Source organism: Anthonomus grandis, chromosome 1 (assembly GCF_022605725.1).
Source record: "Anthonomus grandis grandis chromosome 1, icAntGran1.3, whole genome shotgun sequence".
NCBI classification, from domain to species: Eukaryota; Metazoa; Arthropoda; class Insecta; order Coleoptera; family Curculionidae; genus Anthonomus; species Anthonomus grandis.
Genome location: NC_065546.1, coordinates 54,615,278 through 54,638,084, shown reverse-complemented (window position 1 = coordinate 54,638,084; position 22,807 = coordinate 54,615,278). Strand labels below are relative to the sequence as shown.

At 32.8% G+C, this 22,807-nt stretch overlaps 1 protein-coding gene across 2 annotated transcripts in view; it reads right to left on the bottom strand.

Annotated features, from left to right (window-relative positions):
- The window catches only part of LOC126741954 (protein ELYS), a 70,377-nt gene that overhangs the window by 5,907 nt on the left and 41,663 nt on the right, over positions 1-22,807 (bottom strand). For both annotated transcript variants that reach the window (XM_050448439.1, XM_050448445.1), the window contains exons 18-21: positions 20,843-21,637; positions 20,026-20,598; positions 13,104-13,322; positions 3-183 (exon numbers count right to left, since the gene is read on the bottom strand). In XM_050448439.1, the coding sequence (XP_050304396.1) occupies positions 3-183; positions 13,104-13,322; positions 20,026-20,598; positions 20,843-21,637 (1,768 nt within the window). The remainder of the gene's footprint in view (positions 1-2; positions 184-13,103; positions 13,323-20,025; positions 20,599-20,842; positions 21,638-22,807) is intronic.

Here is a 22,807-nt window from a genome sequence, read left to right as displayed (position 1 = left end):
ACCTGGTGAATCTTTTTTTGCCAAGTGAAGCTCTCGGAGGCGGTTGATCCACGCTGGCGCTCCTGGTCCTTCGAATCGGTTTTACGGCAGACACTGCTTTGGTTTCGACGATTTCTTTTGAGCTTGAGGAGCGTCTTAATGTGGAAATTCTACCGCTGGGGCCTGGTTGAGGTTCTTCTATGTCTAACAAGAAAAAGGTAATTAATAATAATAATAATAAATGTTTTTTTTATTTACTCAACTCAAGACTACATAAAATACATACAAAGTTTCATTTGGAACAAAAAGTTACACGAGTAAAAACGAAAAAAAAACGACTACCAGGAGGTAAAAACCATTCCAAGTCAATCAACCAACAAAACAACCCTTGTCACATTTAAATCTTCAAAACTGAGAGAGCTAGCTATTGAAAAGAGGAAACTATTCAGGGATGTAAACTCTACAACCATTGGACTAGAAGGCCCTATAGGAAGCATTTATATAAACGAAGATCTACCAAAGGATGTCAGAATTCTATTTGCTAAGGCAAGAGAACTTAAGAATTTAAACTATAAATATATATGGTGTAAGTATTGTATGTAAGATTTATTGTAGGAAAACAGATTCCTCGGAGACCATAAGAATTAACTCAATTTCTCAGGTAGAAAACTTAATGCAAGTTTAATGTAATCTAAAAGCAAATACATACATATAAAAACATAACTCTTTGTTAATTTTTATGGATTCTAGTGGCTTTTTGGATGAATATCGGAATTGTAATTGTAGTTAATGTGACGCTCTTGTAAATGTTGAATACTTACCAAGTGATCTAAAACTCATACATGTTAACATATGTAGCTTGAACAAAAATTTTGATATCTTGCTATCTACGAGAAATATGATCTTTGATGTCATTGCAATTTCAGAAATAAATAAAATAAAATCTTTAGAAAACTTTAACATTAATGGTTACAATATAATTTACAATGAAAGTCAAATAAATCAGAGCGATGCGTTTATTCTATACGTCAAAAACGATTTACTGCAAGAATATAGCATCACTAATGGCGGTAGTAATACATTTCTAAGAATACTAATTAGCAAATCAAAAGCGACTATAGGTATAACTGGTATTTATAGACTACCCTCAATTAATAAACAAGACTTTTTGCAGGATTTAACTCACTCCATTCTGAAAAAATCACGAGTTCTAAACTAGAAATTTTTGTAGGAGACATAAACTTCAATATTTTGAATTTGCATGATACAAATGTGGCGAATTTTTTAAATATTATGCATCAGAATGGTTTTAACTACATGACTGATAAACCGACGAGGGAAAGAAATGGACAAATATCTTCATGCTTGGACCATTTCTGTGTCAAGAACACTGAGTAGACCAACATGAGCTCCAAAGTTATATCTAGCGGTTTATCAGATCATTACCCAATTTTACTTAGTATAAAATTACAAAGAGAATTTATATGTAGTAAAAATACCAGTGTGAAAAAATGACCAAGTAGAAAGGGCTTTGGAGAATGAAACGTGGGAACAAATATTAAATTCCAACGATTCTGATAAATGTGCTACTAATTTCGTAACATTAATTAAAATAATTTTCGAAAACGCCAGCGGCAACTCATATATTAAATGTAAAGATCGTAAATTAAAACCCTGGATTACTCTCGGTATAATTAAATCTATTAGAACGAGAGACAAATTTAAAAAGAAAAGTGCTATACTTAAGATTAATGAAATTAATAAAACCTTTAAACACTATAGTAATAACAGTCAGAATATGATGATCGACACAATCAAAGGCCTTACTATATATAATCTAGTAATATCAAGGCCGTGACTTTACCCTTATCACGTTCAGCAATAATGTCATCAACTATGTCAGTCATAGCTGAAGCGCAACTGTAACCCGCCCTAAAACCAGATTGCTTAGAAGATAAAATTAAATTACTCTTTAAAAAGTGACGAATTTGATGTTCCAGAACTCGTTCTAGTACTTTGGAAATGGTGGGTAAAATACTTATTGATCTAAAGTGGCCGAATTCAGAAGGGTTTGAGATTTTAGGTAAAGGCGTAATAAATACTGTGGAGAATGGTGTCCATGTTCTGGGATGTATTTTATAGGCAAGTAAATAGGGTAGAAAATAAAGGTCTTATTTCAAGAAAATCCTTTTTTATTATGACGACCGGTTTCGCGATTACAATCTTATCGCATCATCAGGTCGAGGACTAAAAGTAAAAGACAAAATTTACATACAGTGTGTCCCACTTAAGGATTAGCCACCCCTCTAAAATTTTTGTTTCTTGACCAATTTTCAAAAACTTTTTTTTGTTGGGTAAATGGTCAAAAATGGCACTTATGAGCCAAGTTCGACATTTAGAGAAAGCAGGTCATGGCCTACTGTATTCAAGTTTGAAGTGCGAAAAATCGAGAAGTAGTATTAGCGATATTTATTTTTGAAAAATGGTACTGGATTATTGTTCAGGACCACTTAGAACATAAGTGTACCAAATTTGGTTATGATAGTATACAGGGTGTTGAAATAAATTGGAGTCAAATTTTTAAAAGGCGCAATAACATTCTTAATCAAATACGAATATTTTTTAAATTTTTGGCTAATTGGCATGCGTCTTGAGAACACAAAGGTTGGAAATATCCTTCAATAAACAATCGATCATATTACCATACTATTTTGGGCTTCACAATAATACAACTTCATTTATAAATTTTTTAGTTTTATTTCATTGTTAGGTTGCAATTCACACTTCACTAGTTACTTAATAATGTAATGTAGGCTAAGCAGCAAAAACTGAAAATAATTACCACAAGGAATTACCTAACACCAAAGATAATAATACTACTAGTATTTTATCTTTGCTAACACTCAAATTTAAAAATTAATGCCACAAAACTAAATATTAGTTCCTTCAATATGTCCTCCATTAATTCTTATACATTTTCCTATGCGTCTTCTGTCGTTTACTACCACCTCTTTTAAATGTACCCTGCTTATTTCATTACACTCTTGTCTAATGCGCTCACAAAGATCATGTAGAGTTTGCGGTCTTGATTTGTACACTTTGTTTTTAAGGGTTCCCCAAAGAAAAAAATCTAAGGGAAAAAGGTCGGGGGAACGTGCTGGCCACTGAATTAATGGACTGTTTCGTATTATCCATCGATTCGGATAATTCTGATTTAGCCAATTCCGCACTACCACTGCATTGTGGATAGGCGCACCGTCAAATTGTATGTGTAAGTTTTTTGTTTCGGCTAACGGCAAATCATCGATTACGTCACTAAAATCACCTTCCAGGAATCGAAGGAAATTAATTCCATTTAGATTTTCATTAAAGAAAAACGGCCCGATTATACGTTCGTTCAAGATACACCCCATACGTTAATTTTCTGCGAATACTGCCTTTTACATTGTATCACCCAATGGGGATTTACGTTACTCCACATTCTAATATTTTGAGATGACACAATGCCGTTTGTAGTAAATGTTGCCTCATCGGTGTATAAAATATTTTTCAACAATGTAGGGTTAGTCAAACACTCGCCTTGTAACCACAAACGATATTTCATCCTGCGTTCTTCATCCCCGTGTTCCAAAGTGTGAAGGAATATAGGCTTGAAAGGCTTCTTGTTATTTTTCTTTAAACACCTCCATATGCAATTTTTGGAAATATTTAAGTTGGCACTAGCAACTCTAATGCTAGATTGCGGATTAGCATTAAAGTATTCAAGAATTATTTGGTTATTATTATTTGCTCGATTACGATGTAAATGAGGACGTACTCCGCCTACTGAACCAGACTGATCAAACCCGTAGTTTATTCTGGCTAATTGTTGAATGGTGGATGTTTTTACCAGGATGTCTCCTGTTAAATTCGCCAACTCCATCGCCAACTAGCCGCACTACTTCAACTCTTTCGTTTAAATTATAATCACCCATAATTGTTCGACAAGCAGTCAAAATGAACTAAATGCATGAAAACTTCGACAAACTGTCAGGAACATTTTCTTTCATAGCATACTTGGGTAAAATTCCCAAAAAATAATTTTTAACCAGACACAATCATATCTTTGGAATTTAACAAACAAACTCATAAAAAAACAAACAAATTGAGCCCAAAATAGTATGATAATATGATCGATTGTTGTTTATTGAAGGATATTTCCAACCTTTATGTTCTCAAGACGCATGCCAATTAGCCAAAAATTTTAAAAATTTTCGTATTTGATTAAGAATGTTATTGCGCCTTTTAAAAATTCGACTCCAATTTATTTCAACACCCTATATACTATCATAACCAAATTTGGTACACTTATGTTTTAAGTGGTCCTGAACAATAATCCAGTACCATTTTTCAAAAATAAATATCGCTAATACTACTTCTCGATTTTTTGCACTTCAAACTTGAATACAGTAGGCCATGACCTGCTTTCTCTAAATGTCGAACTTGGCTCATAAGTGCCATTTTTGACCATATATCCAACAAAAAAAAGTTTTTGAAAATTGGTCAAGAAACAAAAATTTTAGAGGGGTGGCTAACCCTTAAGTGGGACACACTGTAGATACTACGCTTAGTACCCATTCGGGGATATGATATAACATATAGATTTCTTTGTAACGTTATTTCTGAATTATGAAAACTAGATATAGATGACTCCGTTGGTCAGATTTAGTTTGAGTGGCGGTTATTATAGTTTTTAGATCGTTTTGTCTATTGTGTTGTAACGGTGCTGTTTATTTGTTATTGTTTTAAACCTATAATTATTATTGTATTATTTGTTATCTTATGATGAGATTTACTCGTTTAATTTTAACTGTACCGTTCTATATCTGCTTTTGTTTTGACAAAACTCGTTTTTAACAATGTAAGTACGCTTTAAAATTTGTTTTTATTCAGTATTTTACCAATTTTTGATAAGCATAGTATCTATGTAAGTTTTGTCTTTTACTTTTAGTCTTCGACCTGATGATGCGATAAGATTGTAATCGTGAAACCAATCGTCATAATAAAAAAGGAATTTCTGGTGAAATAAGACCTTTATTTTCTACCCTATTTGCTCGCAAATAGGGTAGAAAATATAATAAATACCTTTTTCCAAATTTTAGGGAAGTATTTTTGTGTTATGCACCATGGGACAACAAAGTTGTATAACAGAAATATTTTAATTGTCTACTCCAAAGGCCTTAAATTCAATTTTTAGTAAAATTGAACTTACTAATACTAGAATTCTCCTTAATACTATACTCTATTTCAGAAGTGTATAGAGCAATAAACTGGGGAATTCCGTTCTGTTTGGCTACATTTCGTGGTAGTTCATAGGCGCAGGTACTAATATTTATGAATTTAATTTTCACGGATTAAATGCCTTTATTTTGAAAGAGATTAAATACTAAATAAATACTTTTAATCCTTTTGTACGCTTTGTAACATGCAAAAATGGGGTCAGGTAATATATACAGACTATAAATACTTTTAAATCATATTTTAAACGTTAGTAGTCACTGCTACGCTGTAGTGTAATCACAATATTATTATTCCAATATTTAAAAAATGGAGGTATTCAGTCCAACGAAAAGATGTACTAAAAATTCTCCACTATCGCTGAGTGAAAAAGTTATTATTTTAAATGTACATGATTGCATAAAACACGATTACCCTAGTTTTACTGTGCAAGAAATTGTTGAAAAATGTTCTCGAATCAGTAGAATTGGAAAGTCCACCATTTTCAAATTGTTGCGGGAAAGAAAAGTAGCAGGTCAAGTGGAATCTCTCAAGCAAAAGCCAGGACGACCTACAAACGTCCTTGATGAAAATGCTAAATGTATAATTCGAAGAAAAGTTCACTCTTTTTATTTTAAAAAGGAAATACCCACCCTAGACAAAATTTTAATGGAGCTTGGCCGAGATGACAGTATTCCGTTGATAAGTAGAAAACTTATGGAAAACTTTAAAAAATATGGATTTTGCCTGGGAAAAGCATAACCGCAAAGCACTTTTACTGGATAGCGACGAAATTGTTTGTTGGAGACGACAATACTTGAGAAGTATCAAGCAGTACCGCAGGGAGCAAAAGAAAGTTTTTTATCTTGATGAGACGTGGATTAACGAAGGTTATATAGTCCAAAAAATGTGGCAAGACAAAAATATAACCAGTGCTCGCCAAGCTTTCATAGAAGGCCTGTCTACGGGTATTAAAGTACCTTCGGGAAAAGGAAAAAGACTTATAATCACACATATTGGAAGCGAAGAGGGATTTTTAAAAGAAGGTCTGCTAACCTTTGAGTCGACTCGCACAGGAGATTACCATGAAGACATGAACTCAGACGTTTTCGAGGACTATTTTGGTGAAATGATAAAATTTCTTCCGGCTAATTCGGTGGTGGTTATGGATAACGCAAGCTATCATTCACGGCGAATAGAGAAGACGCCAACTTCAAGTTGGAGAAAGCAAGAAATTATCGATTGGCTGACTGCAAAAGGTATTGCGTTTGAAGCAAATTTAATAAAAAAAGAACTGCTGGCAATAGCAAACTTACACAAAACTCGTTTCATGAAATACGCCGTGGAAGATATAGCCGAAAAATATAATATAACTGTACTGCGCTTACCGCCATATCATTGCGAACTAAATCCTATAGAACTGATATGGGCGCAGGTAAAAGGATTTGTAGCAAGACAAAACACGACTTTTAAAATGAAAGATGTTAAGCTACTGTTTGATCAAGCCATTACGGAAGCGACACCAGAGAATTGGCGAAAAGCAGTCCAGCATGTAATTAAGCAAGAGGACAAAATGTGGGATCGACTGTCTGATCGATGAGGTTATCGATCAGACAGTCGATCCTTTAATTATAATGCCAAGAGGTTCAGACAGTTCGTCAGATGACGAAGAAGACTACAATCTATTATAATTTAAAATTGTTATACACTGTTCAAAAAGTGCCAGATCCAAAAGTGACATTTTCAACTGTTTTACTCTACATATTATGTTCAATAAATTTGTGAAAAAAAAAATTATTCCATTTAAACAAAAGTAACTTTCTAAAATAAAATAGCATTTAAGTACATTAATTATAAGGTAAAAAACAAGTCCCAGTTGCACGCCTTTGGCGAACCGTTTTCAATGTTTATCAGTGGGTAACAATGGGCAAAACTCATAAATTGACCCAAAACCGGGTGGCACTACCTGCAATCAACGAAAAGAAAGAATTTTACATTGAAACTAATACCCAACTAAGGTAGTGGCATAAAATATTGGTGGATCACCAGGTACCACTTTTGCATACCTAATGAGGTTTTATTGCTCTACACACTTCTGAAATAGAGTATAGAACCTTAAAATTTTATTTTATAGTGTGCTCGATTTTCAGCTTTTATTGCAGAGTTTGTATAGTTACGTAGTTGCTTATAATAATCCCAATTTAGATGCTAATTTCGAAGTTTTAAATTCTTTTAAAGCTTTATTTCTAAATTTTTGTAAAAACTTTATATTTTTACTACTTTTTTGTAGACGTTTAGTTTTTAGAGGTGCATCTTTATCAAAAAGCGTAATTATACAATTATTTAAAAACAAAATGTGTTCATCAATATTCTTAATTTCCTGTATGTTGCCAAACGGAATTTTTTCAAGATCAGTTTGAAAGCTTAAGGCTGTTCCTTCCAGACCTAGGGCAACCCGTTTTATCAGTGGTATGAAGGGGGAGGTAGGCAATGGGCGGGCACCGCATCGAATGATTTCATAATTCGAGTGTAAAACGTGCACCTTAGGCCAGAGCAGCATTTCTCTTTACGACGAGGGCGAATGAATATATATTTTTCCTTTTTTTGTGGTTTGGCGTTTTTTGTTTTTGTATAATATAGTGGTATTTGCGTTTATCTTAGATTATATATTGTTCGTGTTGTTTCAATAATATTTCTTTAGTTTTTTATTAGTAGTTCGTAATTTTAAGTATTATTAGTTTTCGTATTTAGTGTTAAGTGTGTATTATTATTATAAAAACTAATAAAATATGGATGAAAGGAAAGAGGCCTCTCATCGAAGAGGAAATAAAACTCTTTTACGATCAAGTACTAAGAGAAGAAAACGGAAAATTTTTCCAAGAAAAAAAGAAGTAAGTATAATAATGAAATGAAATATGTTAGAAACTACGCACGCTTATATTGATTCGTAAAGTCTCCATTTTTTAACTGCAGTGCGTAAAGTTAATTTTGTACGTACTAGTGCGTACTTAAAAATTGGTTATTTCATTTAAAAAAACGAAGGTGATGGCTGTAACTCTTGTTTGAAGTTCATCTGTTTTGCAGTTTGTATTTTTAAATTCTACGCCAGAAGTTATACATCATACATCAAACTGCTATCTTCGTTTTTTCAAAAAATACAGGAAAAGTAAAAAATAAACCGCTTTTAAGTCCTGGTTGGATGACCCTGTACAGCCAAATCTATATAGATAGAATAAAATGGATTTTACATTTTTCTCATAACTTCTTAAAAGTGACAATTTATTCACGTTTACATCACAAACTGTCGATTATTAAAAAAGTGTCAAAAATGTTATATGAATATGAGTTCGGAAATGCATAGTTCTTAAAATACAGGGTGTCAAACTTAAAAAAAATATATTTTTAATAAATATCTTAATTATCCTGTAACGGATTTTGTTGAAATTTGGTAGTGTTTTTTGTGGTGATAAGAGGCGTGATTAATAAAGTGATTAAATAAATTAAAGTTATGAAGTGCAGTGTCCCGGAAAATCCTATCGAATATTTTTGACAAAAAAATGTGCACAACTTATTTTTTTTCAACCTTTTCTTTTAATCACACTTAAAATCGAGCTTCAAATGCAAATTTTTTGTTTTTTAAATTTAATTAACCATAAATTTTATTAGCCTCGCATAACAACAAACAACACCACCTAAGACACTACTCAATTTTAACACAATCGGTCAAGGGATATTTAGATTATATTTAGATTAAAATCTTTTTTTTTTTAATTTGACACCCTGTATTTTGAAAGCAATGCATTTCCTGACCCAGTTCATATATCCGATATACGGATTTATTTAATTTTCGATGATTAAAATGACCATATCTCCTTTACCTTTGGGTTTTCGAGAAAATGGTATTTGAAAAATTTGTTCTATATCATATTAAAAGGAAGAAACTTAAAAAACAACCTGTATATAACTGTAGAGGAAAATTTGCCTTTATTGCTATTATATTTTTTACACACAACCGCAATGTCTAGGGATAATTTAGAATTTTCTTAATTTTTTTTTTAATTTGTTAAAATTTTATTTACTTGCTATAAATATAAAAATATCTAGACTTTATCCTTATTTTAGACTGCTTAAACCACACTGTACATTTTTCTACTTAATTTATTTATCTCAAATAAATAAACAAATACACATATCGTTATTTATTGTCTTGAATTCTTTTACCAAAAAAAAGTGTTTGCGTTTTTTTGGAAAAAAGTTTGTTCATAGAGCTCAGTATAGTTCTTGCTAACCATGCAGCGCAGACATTTAACGAGAGAAGAAATGATACGAGCGGTGGGCCTTTTAGATGGTGGTATGACGCAAGCACAGGTTGCAGTGAACATGGGCACTACTCAAAGCGTAATTTCACGCTTATATGCACGGTATCGAGAAGAAGGCGATGTGGCGGAAAGGCATAGAGGTCGCTTACGTATTACAACCCCTCTACAGGACCGCTTTTTACACTTAAATGCTCGAAGACGCCCCACTGTAACAGCACCAGAATTGCAAATCATGCTACAGCAAGTGCATAACGTTGAGGTTTCAGCCGATACTGTACGCCGACGTTTGCATGAAAACAACCTACGTAGTCGTCGGCCTTTAAGGGTGCAACCGTTGTCCTGGGGTAATCGAGGAGTACGACTTTTGTGGGCGGAAGAACATTTGTTGTGGCAAAATGAAAGTTGGGCAAATGTGCTGTTCACTGATGAGTCTCGGTTTGGAATTTACCCCGACTCAAGAAGAGTTCGCATGTGGAGAGAGCCTGGAAACGCAAACCGCCTGTGCAATGTCCAGGAAGTGCATTCTTTTCGTGGCGGAACCATCATGGTTTGGGGAGGCATTAGTATTGGAGGAAGAACAGACCTCATTTTATTAGAAAACTTTTTAACTGGCAGATTATACGTGGATCAGATACTGGCACCTGTTGTTATTCCGTATGCAGCAGCAATTGGTCAAACCTTTGTTTACATGCACGACAATGCCAGACCACACACTTCAAGGGTTGCTAGAGAGTTTCTAGAAATGAATAATATCGATGTCTTACCATGACCACCTCAATCCCCGGACCTAAACCCCATTGAACACATGTGGGATATGCTTCAAAGAAGAGTTCTTCGTATGGAAAGACCAAGAGACAATAGAAGAACTTTGTTTCTGACACTTCAAGAAGCCTGGAATGAGATACCCCAAGATGATATTGATCATTTAATTCTAAGCATGCCCAGACGATGTCAAGCAGTTGTGAACAGTCGTGGAGGTCATACAAGTTATTGAATATTGTTTTTGTTTATTTTTTGTTAATTTAAAATTAAGAATTAAATTTTTGTAAAACCTAGTTTCTCAACAACTTTAATTTTTTTGCATTTTTTTAGAAAAAATATAAATTATTTAAAATTTTTTGGGTTTTTTTATTACCTTATAAACTACTCTTAAACTTGCAAATAAATTTAAAAAAAAAGATCATATTAAAAAATATATATACAAATTTATTCAAAATATCCCTAGACATTGCGGTTGTGTGTATTTTAGTCTTTTTGTATTGTAGAGTACGAGTAATGAAGACGCAGGCTCGGGGGCAAGTTTTTCGGATTTACCTGTAATTTATAGCCCTGTAAGCAATGTGATTAACAACGATAATACTGAAATGCAGGTTGAGTCCCAAGTAAGAAATGGTCTGATTTCATTCCATCTGACTAATAATTGAGCGTGCCTATTTTTAAGAGTTACATTTAATTTGCAGTGTTCTTCGTCAACTCGGAAAATGGAATCTTTTTCACTTCAAAATTCACCAATGAATCTTGAAGGTCGGAGGGTAGTTGACATACAATTTTTTATAAGCGAGTTGATTAAATTTTCTAGCCATTACACTTGGAAATATGGTTATATTAAAAGAAGATAGAAGTGGCTTGATAACGATCCTACATGTCCAGTGTAATATATGCAATGAAAAATTTGAAATTCCAACTTCAAAATTAAGTAACGACAACGTTAATAATAATACCGTTCTTGGGATAATGTCCATTGGTTCCGGTTTTGCTCATTTAGAGCAAATATGTACTTCCTTAGATATGCCATGCTTATCTGAAAAACTTTACACAACTGTACATGAAAATATTTGCAATTTGTGAGAAGCAACAGCTGTAAAATATATGAAAGAAGCTGCAGAGGAAGAACGAGCATTGGCTATTGCTGCCGGCGATGTTCATCATACAGGCACACCACTGATAACTGTTGTAGCTGATGGGACGTGGGCAAAACGCTCTTATGGAAACAGTTATAATTCGCTACCTGGCGCTGCCGCAATTATTGGTTATAGGGCAAAAATAGTACTTTTTCTCGGTGTCCGGAATAGATTTTGCACAATATGTAATATTGCTGAAAAAAACAATTCAGTTAAGACGCCACACAAGTGCTACAAAAATTGGTCAGGATCTGCGGCAGGCATGGAATCAGACATAATTGCAGAAGGCTTTCGAAGGAGTGTAGAAATGAATAATCTCATCTACCTCAAAATTATAGCAGATGGTGACAGCAGTACATTTAAAAAAATACTGGACATTCATCCGTACTCACATCTAAAAGTTATATTTTGAGAAAAAACGAATATCAACCACAAAAAGCACGATCTGTTTTTAATATTAAATAAGCATAAATGATAGATTATAGGCTCAAAGGTCATTTAGAATTTCCGAATATTTAAGATGTTAATTATTAACCTATTAATGCAATTTAAATTAAATTTTAAGGAGAAATATAGGTTTAATTCAACCTACATGTAAAATAGTAATACCCTGGACAATACTGCTAATATCTGACAATGATAAATTTATAAAAAACTGCAATAATTACTACTGTACATGCTTAATGACAGTCAAAAACCTAAATCCCTTAATACGCACCTGGGCGTAAATAAATCGATAAAACTTTATATTTTGTAATTTTCCTAGACGGCGCCACTTTATGGATACAAAATATGTACCTGAAGAGCCTTAGGTCGTGCGCGATTATAACCTTATTTTACAACATTTTTTTAAAATTGAAACGGCAACTGAAAGAAAAAAGATAGATCTATTAATCTATAAAAATATATTTTTTTTAAAATTTACTCTAAATAAGCCATATCATTGCTTGAAAATTGGTTACTTTGACACAGGCATAAAAGGCTCAAAAATTAAAAAAAAAAAAATCTATTTCTATAGATTAGTAAATTTAGCCATTGTCTACCCACAAAAAAAAAGAAAAAATTTAGCTTGAAAAATGTGAGAGTAAACAGGCACGAGCGATGCCTCTGCAAATTTCACACGAAGGGTCAGCCTTAAAAATTCTATGTTTTTTAACTCTCGAAAAGAAAATTGCTTAGGTTTAATTACAGAGGTAGATCAAATTGACAATCAAAAACTTCCTTATTATTCATATTATTATAGTTTGTAAAAAAACAAATCTATTAAGGAGGACGAGTTACCAGTTATTCGAGTAGGATCATTTATTAATTGAGTAAAATTAAAAGTATCACAAATAGATATTAACTTTAACTTAAACAATCATCCATCTTAAAAAAAAATCTATATTAAAATCGCCCACACAAGAAATGAAATCATACCTTGAATATACTTCAATAAGCTGTTCCTCAAAAAATGCCAAAAAGTTTTCTTTACTTCCATTTGGTGGCCTATAGATGATACCCTCAATATGACACTGAGTTCCAATATATAACTTTAACCACATACTCTCCAAAAAATCCCAATTTCCAGTTAAAATAACATCAAATTTCAAATCTTCTCGAACTAATAATATTAAATTTTCTTCTGTTTTAATATTGATTTCTATACCTTTTTCCTCGGCTTCCATCTCGCTTAGTCTCCTAGAAGTGCGCCGAAGTCTCATGGGTTTCGTAACTGTCTCTGCTTCTTCAGTCTCTTCTGACTTATTTTGGTTATCGTCCCCGTTAGGCGCCTTCTCGAGGGTTTTTCTGGTTCTCGAGTAAGTGCGTTTTATTTTGTCTAAGGCTACTTTCGGGGTGGCGTCGGGATCTGATTTAGCTTTGGGACCTAAACAATTGAAAATTAACATTTCAGGGTGACATAGTCACTAGGGGGTTATAAGAAAACTTGTAAGGAGATTTTTGGTAACGGCACTCAACAGGTTTCATATAAAACTAAAATCGTTTTATGCGTTTTTAAGATATTTAGATTTTTGCAAAGCTTCAGGAGTATAGAAGTATAAAAACTTGTTTTTTTTCAGTGGACATCAAATAAAAGTGACAAAAAATCTTTACATTACATAACAGTTATGTTACATTTATAGTTCTTACCGTGAAACAAAATTTGTATATACGGCGTTTAAAGTTAAATTATTTCTTAGATATGCCATTTTCATTTTAAAAAAATATCATATTACATTACATCATTTAGATTAACGTATTCAAAAACTAATAATTTAAAATAAATAAAAAAATAAAAAACTATTTTATTTCGTTTATGTTAAAAAACAGTCAGCCTGAGAAACTGGTAAGTCTGTCCAAGAATCTAATCTTTTTAAAATGTTTTTTTTTTTTAATATTCCACGTTATTGATGAAAATAAAGAAAAACACAAAGTCACGGTCTTACAATATATAATCACAAGCTAACTAGAGCGAAACACGTGTAGCCTGTGATTATATGTTGTGAGACCGTGACGTGTTTTTGTTTGTTTTCGTCAATTTCGCATGTTGGTCTCTTGGAGAATAATGGATGAGATTTTTGTATTTAGTATTCCACGTTGCTCTTTAGGTTGCCTTGGTTTAGCTACTCAGGTCTTGTAAGTTTTGGCGCTTAAAATATTAGGTTTCAGAAAATTGTTTTTATATTCTAAGATGTGTAAGATATAATTGAAGGGAAGAGATGTACAGTCTGACTTCTTTTTATTAACTCTATTTAAAACGTCCGAAATTGCTGATTGATGTAATGATGCTTCTATTTTTGGAGTGACAATAGATAAAGACTCTTCTTCTTGTTCATCTTTACTTTTAAGTATTTTATACCAAAAACTTTTTTTGTTGAATGCGATAAATCCGGTTGATAATCAAGTTTTCATATTTTTTTCTTTTTATTTCCCATATTGTGAAGGATAGATTCTGGTTTTTTTTAAATGACCAACACTTTCTTGTCCTTTGACAAATTGAAACTATAAATAAATAACAAAACATTATTTTAAAACTTCACACACACACAGACAGACACTCCCGATTTTATTTAAATATCAAAATATATTTTTAGTTTTTTATCACTTACGGCAATCCGACCTGCTGGCGGTTTTAGTATATAAGAATATTTTTTAGTAATTTTGCCGCATATGCTCAAAAAAGTCCAAATACGGTAAGTTTGCTATATAAACGTTCAACCTCCAACAACGAAAGTAGATACAGGTTTTTCAATGTCTGGAATAGATTGAAAATACATTGTTTCAATAAGAAACGCTGTAGACGGTAAATCACAAAATTGTTAGTTAGGGCCTTTGCATTAAACATTTCAGTTTCTCTTAGTAGAATCAAGATATTTTCAATCCATTGAACAACGACGCAATATCTCAAAAAGGGTTGAAATTACAAGGAAAGTTATAAAGACTTTTTTGGTAAAAAAAGTCAAAAGCTCTCAAATGAAAATGAAACCAATAAAATCGTTACACGACTTTTCAAAATACAGTATAACTTCAGTAATCCGGACAGTCGCAAATCCGGATACTCCAGTGATCCGGACACGTGTGTGCTCGTTGCGCCGATAATTTTATCGTGAATTCAAAGTTAGTTACTTGCAAATTTTGTAGTAAGAATTATCATTTTCTATGCGTGCAGTTGAAAGACCATTTGTATGAAACAATTAATGAGTGTGCCAATTTATTTTGATATTGTGATAAATGTGTGATATTGGTTGATGATAGACTAAACATTGAAAACAGAATGGCAAGCGGAGGAATATAACAAAAAAACAACAACCGAAATTTTCAGCAGATTGGAAACTACACCAACAATAGAAAAAAATGAAAACCTATGGTCAACCGTTGTTAAAAAGAAAAAAATGTGCACCATTGATAATAAAACCGAAAAATACCAACCAGGACAGTGCCAATACAAAAAACATTGTCACGAAAAAAAAATCCGTCCGATTTATCCGTCGAAGTAAATAAATTTAAATCGGTGGATCAAGGTAGTGTCGTGATCGAGTGCAACGACAAGGAATCTCTTAAAAAATTGCAATACAAGGCGGCCGCTAAACTCTCTGAGAACTATACAATAGAAATTCCAAAAATAATAAACCCAAAGGTAGTCATAGTTGGTATACAGCAAACATATTTAAATACAGAGGGGGACTTTAATGAGAGAGTAAAAAAACAAACATGCCTTTCGACATTTGATAGAAATATGAAAATTAAATTTATTAAAAAGTACCTACCAAAAAGTAAACACCTGTATAATGTTGTCTTGGAAGTAGAGCCAGAGGTATTTAAATGCCTGATCAGGCATAAGAAAAATCTAGCCGTTTTTGCTTAGCAAAAACTTCCGCCTTTTTGGCAAAATGAGATTTATTTTTAAAACATACATAAATAAACGTTGGAGAGACGGAAAAGCGTTTTTAAGATTTAAAAAACCAAACATCGGTGATATCATAAATAAGGTCATATAAGAAATAATCACTTTTATATTGATCTAAAATATTTTTACTTTTTTGTTTACCAAATTGCCTCTTTTAATTTAGGAACGTTGACGTTTATAAATAACTGTCAAATTATTAACATTTGATACCCGACCCATTCAGGAAAATCCAACTAGTCACTACAGCGTTGCCGAATTGTAAACCTATTTTCTTAGCTTTAATTCCATATATATTTATTTTATTACCTAAGTGTCAGGCTAGTTGGTTGGTTTACTTTGTTAATGTTAATGTATACAGAGTCATTTAAAATTAGGGGTCAGCAAAGATAAAACGGTCATAACTTTTTTCCGGTTACTTTTTAATTATTTGAATAGTAAAATTAAAAAAACCAACATTTTTACATAAAAAAGGTACTCTTGTCTTATTTCGTTTAAGCCTCCGGTTTGAAGAAAGTAATTATTAAGTTTTAAGTAAATCACGACTGGTATTGAAAAGGTAACTCTATATAAAATAAAAAATAGTAGTTGGCAGTGCTTGTTGACAATTTGTTTATTGCTTGAATTTTGTTTGACGTTTTGATTGGCATTTTAATTTTTTCACATTTAGGTTGGTAAAGTTAAATAGTTCTTTATGTAAATTATTTTTTTAAAACTATGGATAGATTTACGAATCAAGGTCCTATAAATTGACCTCCTCGATCTCCAGATCTAACTTCAGTAGATTACTATTTATAGATTGGTATATGCCGTAGAAATTAATATCCGTGAAGAATTAATTTAGAGGATTAATTGGGCGGCTAATAAGATCAGGGAAAATCCATTTTCTATTTTAAGGGCTACTCGCGCAATAAGTCGTGTAGAGCAAGATTATGTTTCCAACAAAATGGCAACCACTTCGAACATTTGCTATAATTTGTTTTCTTCTGTTGGTTTGTTTGGTATTTTCAGTTTTTTTTTCTTATTAAGTTAAGTTAATTGTTTTAATTTTTCTCAATTATTTACAAATTTAAAATACATTTTTTAACAAAGAAAACAGTTTTTGATCTTAAATTGTAATAGTCTTATGTCATGTTTACACCTGATGATTTGTAAAATACCTTTTAATTTTATTAAACGTGATCAAAAATTCTTATGGTGCTCCTATCGAAATAAGACAAAAACATCTTTTTTAATTAAAAATATTAATTCTTTTCGATTTTATTACCAAAATTATTAGAAAGTAGCTAGAAAAAAAGTTCTGACATTTTTAACCTTGCTGACCACTAATTTTAATCGACCCTGTATACATTTTACCATAAAATGTTGTAAAATCAGTTAGTAGCAATAACAGTAGTATACGATAAAAATTTCGAAAATTAACGACCAGCCATTTCGAAAATATTAACAAAAACCATCTTCAATGGAAATTATAAAACACCCTGTAACATGAAAACGATTCACTTTTCAAGATTCCTCCAAATGAAGTTTTTGTCTTATTTTTATAATATATATAAACAGATATAATATATATAAATATTTTTATATATATAAACAGATGTTGCATGTTAAAATACAAAAATTGAACAATAGGATATTCACTTACAACTTATAAGTTTTCCAAGAAATTCCAAGTAAAAACTGAAGTTTATTCCTTCCATTAACTTTGTTCATAACTGACTTACTTTTACCTAAACTTTATAGACTTTTGTTCAGTATGCCAACACTGCCAAATATCCTCGGGCAAAATTGACATATTGGAGAATTTTCGAACAGCAATGTTTTGAACATGAGGTCATTTAGTAAGAATTTTTTTTTAGGGCAAAATTTAATTTCTATCAAAAATGTTTTTATTTTAAACTGTTCTATAGATCGTAACTTTTCCACTAAGCAAAAAATTTCATAAATTGGAAAAGCTTACCGATTTATGAATATGTTGGTGTCTTGTGTTCTTACAAATGTTGGAAATACGGGCACAGCTATACACTGCCGACAGCAAAATGTTATATGTTCATTGTGCAATCAGAATCATAAAATTGAGGACTTAAGTCAACTGTAAAGGAATGTACTAACTGTAAATATGCTCAGGTTTTGAAGATCCCAAACATAGAGTTTGGGCACACTGTTTTTGATAGGGACTGCGTGTGTTATCAAAGGGCACAAGAAAAAGCTAAATCTATGACTTGAATCTTGATCTTGAACTAAAGAACCCACCCAAAACTTCTTTGTCAATAGGCAGTGTGTTGATTCTAAATATAAACATCCAAGGACTCACATCTCACACTTTAGAGGTGAAACAATTGTTGCAGAGTCAAAACCCGTTGATTGTTTGTGTAAGTGAAACGCATATTACCCCAGAAATTGATGATAAAGAAGTATCTGTACCGGGTTATCAAGTAGTGATCTGCTACTCGAACAGCAGACACACTGGCGGTACCCTTATTTACATAAAAAATGGTCTAAACTTTACAATAGCTTGCAATGAGGCAGTTGATCACAGCTATTGGGCACTGTTTATAAGGGTGCATATAAAAAGGGTAACGCTTATAGTGGGAGCCATCTACAGATCCCGTAATGGAAACTGTAAAGAGTTTTTAAATTACCTATATATAAAACTTAATAATGACATTGTTCATAAGATAAAGAACCGTGATTTTGGGAGATCTGAATATAGACCTCATAAAAAACGACAGTGACGCAAAAAACTTAATAAAAATTATGGAAGCAGTTGGACTTACACAAATCGTAAAAAAAGAAACAAGAATCACTATTAAGTCGCCCACACTAATTGATCACATCATTACTGATGATTTTAAAATAATTGGTATTAAATTAGAACTTGTGAACAGCCCTGTTAAAAATTCATTTATTTACAAGAGAAGTTTGACTGGTGATGCCATCTCTAGCCTAATAGAAGAATTAATAGGAGCAAACTGGAATTACACCTCTACTGATGTAAACACCATATACTTGGATTTTATAAATATTATTCAAAAGGCAGTAAATAAAATAGCTCCCGTAAAGAAGCATAACATCAACAAAATATCCGTGGATTACAAGAGCTGTCACAGAGGCACAAAAAATAGAGACAGAGCATATACAAAATTTATATTGACAAGAAATGAAGATTGGAGAGACCACTCAGCGTAATGGAGTTACTTCATTATTACGCACTGAAAATACTATGATCAAAACATTGACAAGTCTAAAGGAGATGGAAAAAAGATGTTGAGAACACTAAAAGACATAGTGGGAGATAACAGTGGACAAATAGATTTCACTGATATAGACTGCGGAAAGTATGGTGGACCAATGGAAGGAAATTTTAATAATTTTTACGCTGATAGCATAGGTGAAATTTCAAATAGTATAGACAAAATTGACTGGAGTGCTAACATAGAAAAAAATGGTGTTTGCTCAAAGTTTGGCTAACTTTAAACCTGTTAGTTTTTCGGAACTTAAAAAAAAACTGTGTATGCTTTTAAGGATAAAAGTACTAATGATGAATTGCTAAATATCAAATTAGTAAAGAACCTCTTTTATGTAATAGGCTATCCTCTTTTTTATAATGTAAATAGTTCTTTAAAAACAGGAAAGTTACCATTGGAATTCTTGCCTATTTTAAGGAGATTTTAAGAGATTTCTCCCTATTTTGTTATAAAAATCCATGTCTTTATTTCAGTGGCTGAGGAAGCTGTAATTAAACCGGCGAAACGTCGCACTAAACTAATATTATTGTTTTATTCATACTCCTAAGTTCCGACGAATCCTGCCATTGGCAAAGAAGTAATTCTAATGTTTAATTATAAATTTATAATATATCTGATGAATAATAATAAGCACATTAAATACATTATTACGTAACTATAAAAATGTTTGTGTACTTACTATTATTTTTTTATATCTTATGACAGTGTTATAAATTTTTTCTGTTAAGCATTTTCATTACTTATCCTCAAAAAGAGAATATAATATATTGTCTTTAACTTTAATGTTTTAGTTTTTTTTTTAACTCACTCCAGTAATCCGGACGCCTCGCTAATCCGGGCATGTAACGGAACGATATCTGTCCAGACTACTGAAGATATACTGTATGTAGAATTGTCTAAAGCCTTTAAAACGATCAGCTTTTATACGATTTTCTTACCTTTATAAGTCTTCTTGACAGACCTCAATATAATAGTCTTGTCTGGAGACGTAGCAACAACTTTCGGTGATCTAGGGGGACTTATATCATCTTCTTCACTTTGCGTCTTAAGAGTCTCGTTATCCGAACCTTCTGACTGTTTGTCTATCAAATCCTCTTCAGATTTTTGGGCTGCTAAGGTACATTGTAAGGCAATCGATCTGGTTTCAACTGCTGCACCAGTAGATTCTTCACTCATTACACTGTTAGGGTGTGAAGTGCATTGTACACTGATCGATTGAGAATTTAAAGGATCTTCCAATATATCTTCCGGCAGCTCTTCGTCTTGATGTAGCACCAGCTCGTCCATGTATTCATCATCACTATCTAGAATTTCCGAAGGAACATTCTCGGGATTTTGAGGTATCTCCTGGGTATTTTCTTCTTGATTTGGTGAGGGTTCTTGTTCAGGATGTTTCAGTGCTTCCCGAGTATCTTCATCTTGGTGTACGGGTACTTCTTCATCAAATTTTGGTACCTCTTGAGTGCTTTCGTCTTCGTCTATAGGAGGAGAGTTTCTATTGCATTCTGATGCTAAAATTTAATGAAATTATGTTATCCAGAATTGTGAAACTTTAAAATAGAGAAGTCGAACATCGTTGGCGAAACACGTGTCGACAGTAAAATAAGAAATGTTGGTTATTAATAAAACTGTCTCGTTTAGTTCCCAAACCATTTCGATGAAAAGTTACCACTTTAAACAGATTTTTGTGAAAACTGAACTTCTTGGTTCGTTTCATCAAATATGCTGAAACGAACCAAAAACCCAATTACCTACCTTGAAGACTTGCACAATCCTTACTTGTACTCGAATCATAAGATTGCGAATTTTGCTCGCTAGACAGGTCGTACTGGAGACTAGGCGAACTTGAATGAGTTTCCATTTTATCTTCCTCACTGCTCGATTCGATTTCAATAAAATCCACCTTGGCCTTGTTGAATTCCGATTCGCTATCGTCGTTTGTCGAATTTTCCTCGGTTTCCCGCTTAGTCGTCAAATCCGCATAAGTTTTACCCAAGTTGGTCTTGTTCAGGTTCTTAAGCACCTCTCTGACATCTTCGCTGCCACTGGATACATCATCATAAAGAACCAACTCTTCTTCTTCTTCTTCTTTTTCTTTTTCTGGTGTTTCTTTTACTTTTTCATCGCTACGCTCATCAATAATTTCTACAGTTTTCGACTCTAATTTCTGAACGATTTCTTTAGAAGTCACCAAATCCCCAGTCTTAAGGCTCTCCCTCCTGGTGGTGACCACCGAAATTTCTTCGGTTCTCCCATCTATTTCCGCCAAACATTTATTGTACAAGTTTTGCCAAGAAGAGTCCGAGCTAGAGTCCAAGTCGGGCAGCGAGGAATTAACGGAGGAAAAGGATGAAAAGCCGGAAATGTTTAAAGGGACATGCCGTTTTTCTTCGTTGAGGGCGGAAAGGGCGTTTTGCTCCAGCACGGATCTCACCAAGGAGCGACGCCCTCGCATTTGCGTAGAGGGTGGAATCTCGGGGGCGTTTTGGGACGTTATTTTTGTTAAACGTGGACTGGAGCGGACTGGGGTTGGACTGTCTTCGTAGGATCCTAAAAAACGTTTATTGAGTAAATATAGATCAATATCGAAATAGATTAAAAAAAAATCTGGTTGATTTTTATGCTGCCTATGAGCACATAATACTTCTTGGCGACTTTAACATAAGTATTTCTATTCCAAATATAAATACTTCATTGTTTGAAATTACTACAGTTTATGGTTTAATTTTATGATTTGATTTTTTCTAATATTGACCCTCCCAACAACAAACCAAAGAGTCCCCATCTTAGAACATTGAAAGGCTAGAACGTTAATTTAACTTATTTGTGTTGTATTTTAGAGGAAAATTTAAAATAAAAAGTATAAATACTACAACTAGCAACTAATTCAACATGCATCATTAATAGGCTATAAAAAATATAAAACTAGAGCCATTATAACTATCAGTGCAATTTTTATTAAATAACTGTAACTATTGTAGGTGATATTTAAACTGGTGAGTAAATATTTTTTAAGTTGACCTCTTCTCGAAATGCATGATGCTTATTTTGTAGTTGCGATAATTTGGTTAAGCCAAAGAGTGATGTTTGGAGATACTACGATCTTAAAGATAAAGACAACTATTCCTGTAAATATTGTAAAACCTCCTTTAAAAGAAATGCTACCAGACAGTTCCAACATTTGCTTAAATGTGTCAAAATACCTGAAAATATAGTACACATTCTTAAAAAAGGGAAATTGCCTGTTAAAAATGTTTTCGGTAGTAACAATAATACCAATACCTCGCGAAGTTCACCCATGGTATTAGAAGAAAGTGATACTGAAATTGCTGATTATGAAACCTCTCAGCAGGGACACGCATTTGAGACTTTAGACTCAGAAATAGCTTCACTAGTTCGGCCTGTGCCTTCCTCACCTAGTTCTTCCTTTTCAAGTACATCTAAAGCATCACAGGGTACAATTTCTTCGTATATTGATAACATGTCCTCTCAAGAAACCAACAAGATTGATGAAATACTGGCAAGGGCTATTTATGTCTCAGGAGCCCCATTAGATATGACAACAAAAAAAGTATGGTTAGATGTATTAAAACAATGAGATGCGCATATAAACCGCCTTCTCGTTACCAGTTGTCAAATCCACTACTCGAATTCGAGTACACTAGAGTACAAGCTGCAGTTTCTTCAAAAATTAGTGATGCACCTATCTTAAGCTTACAA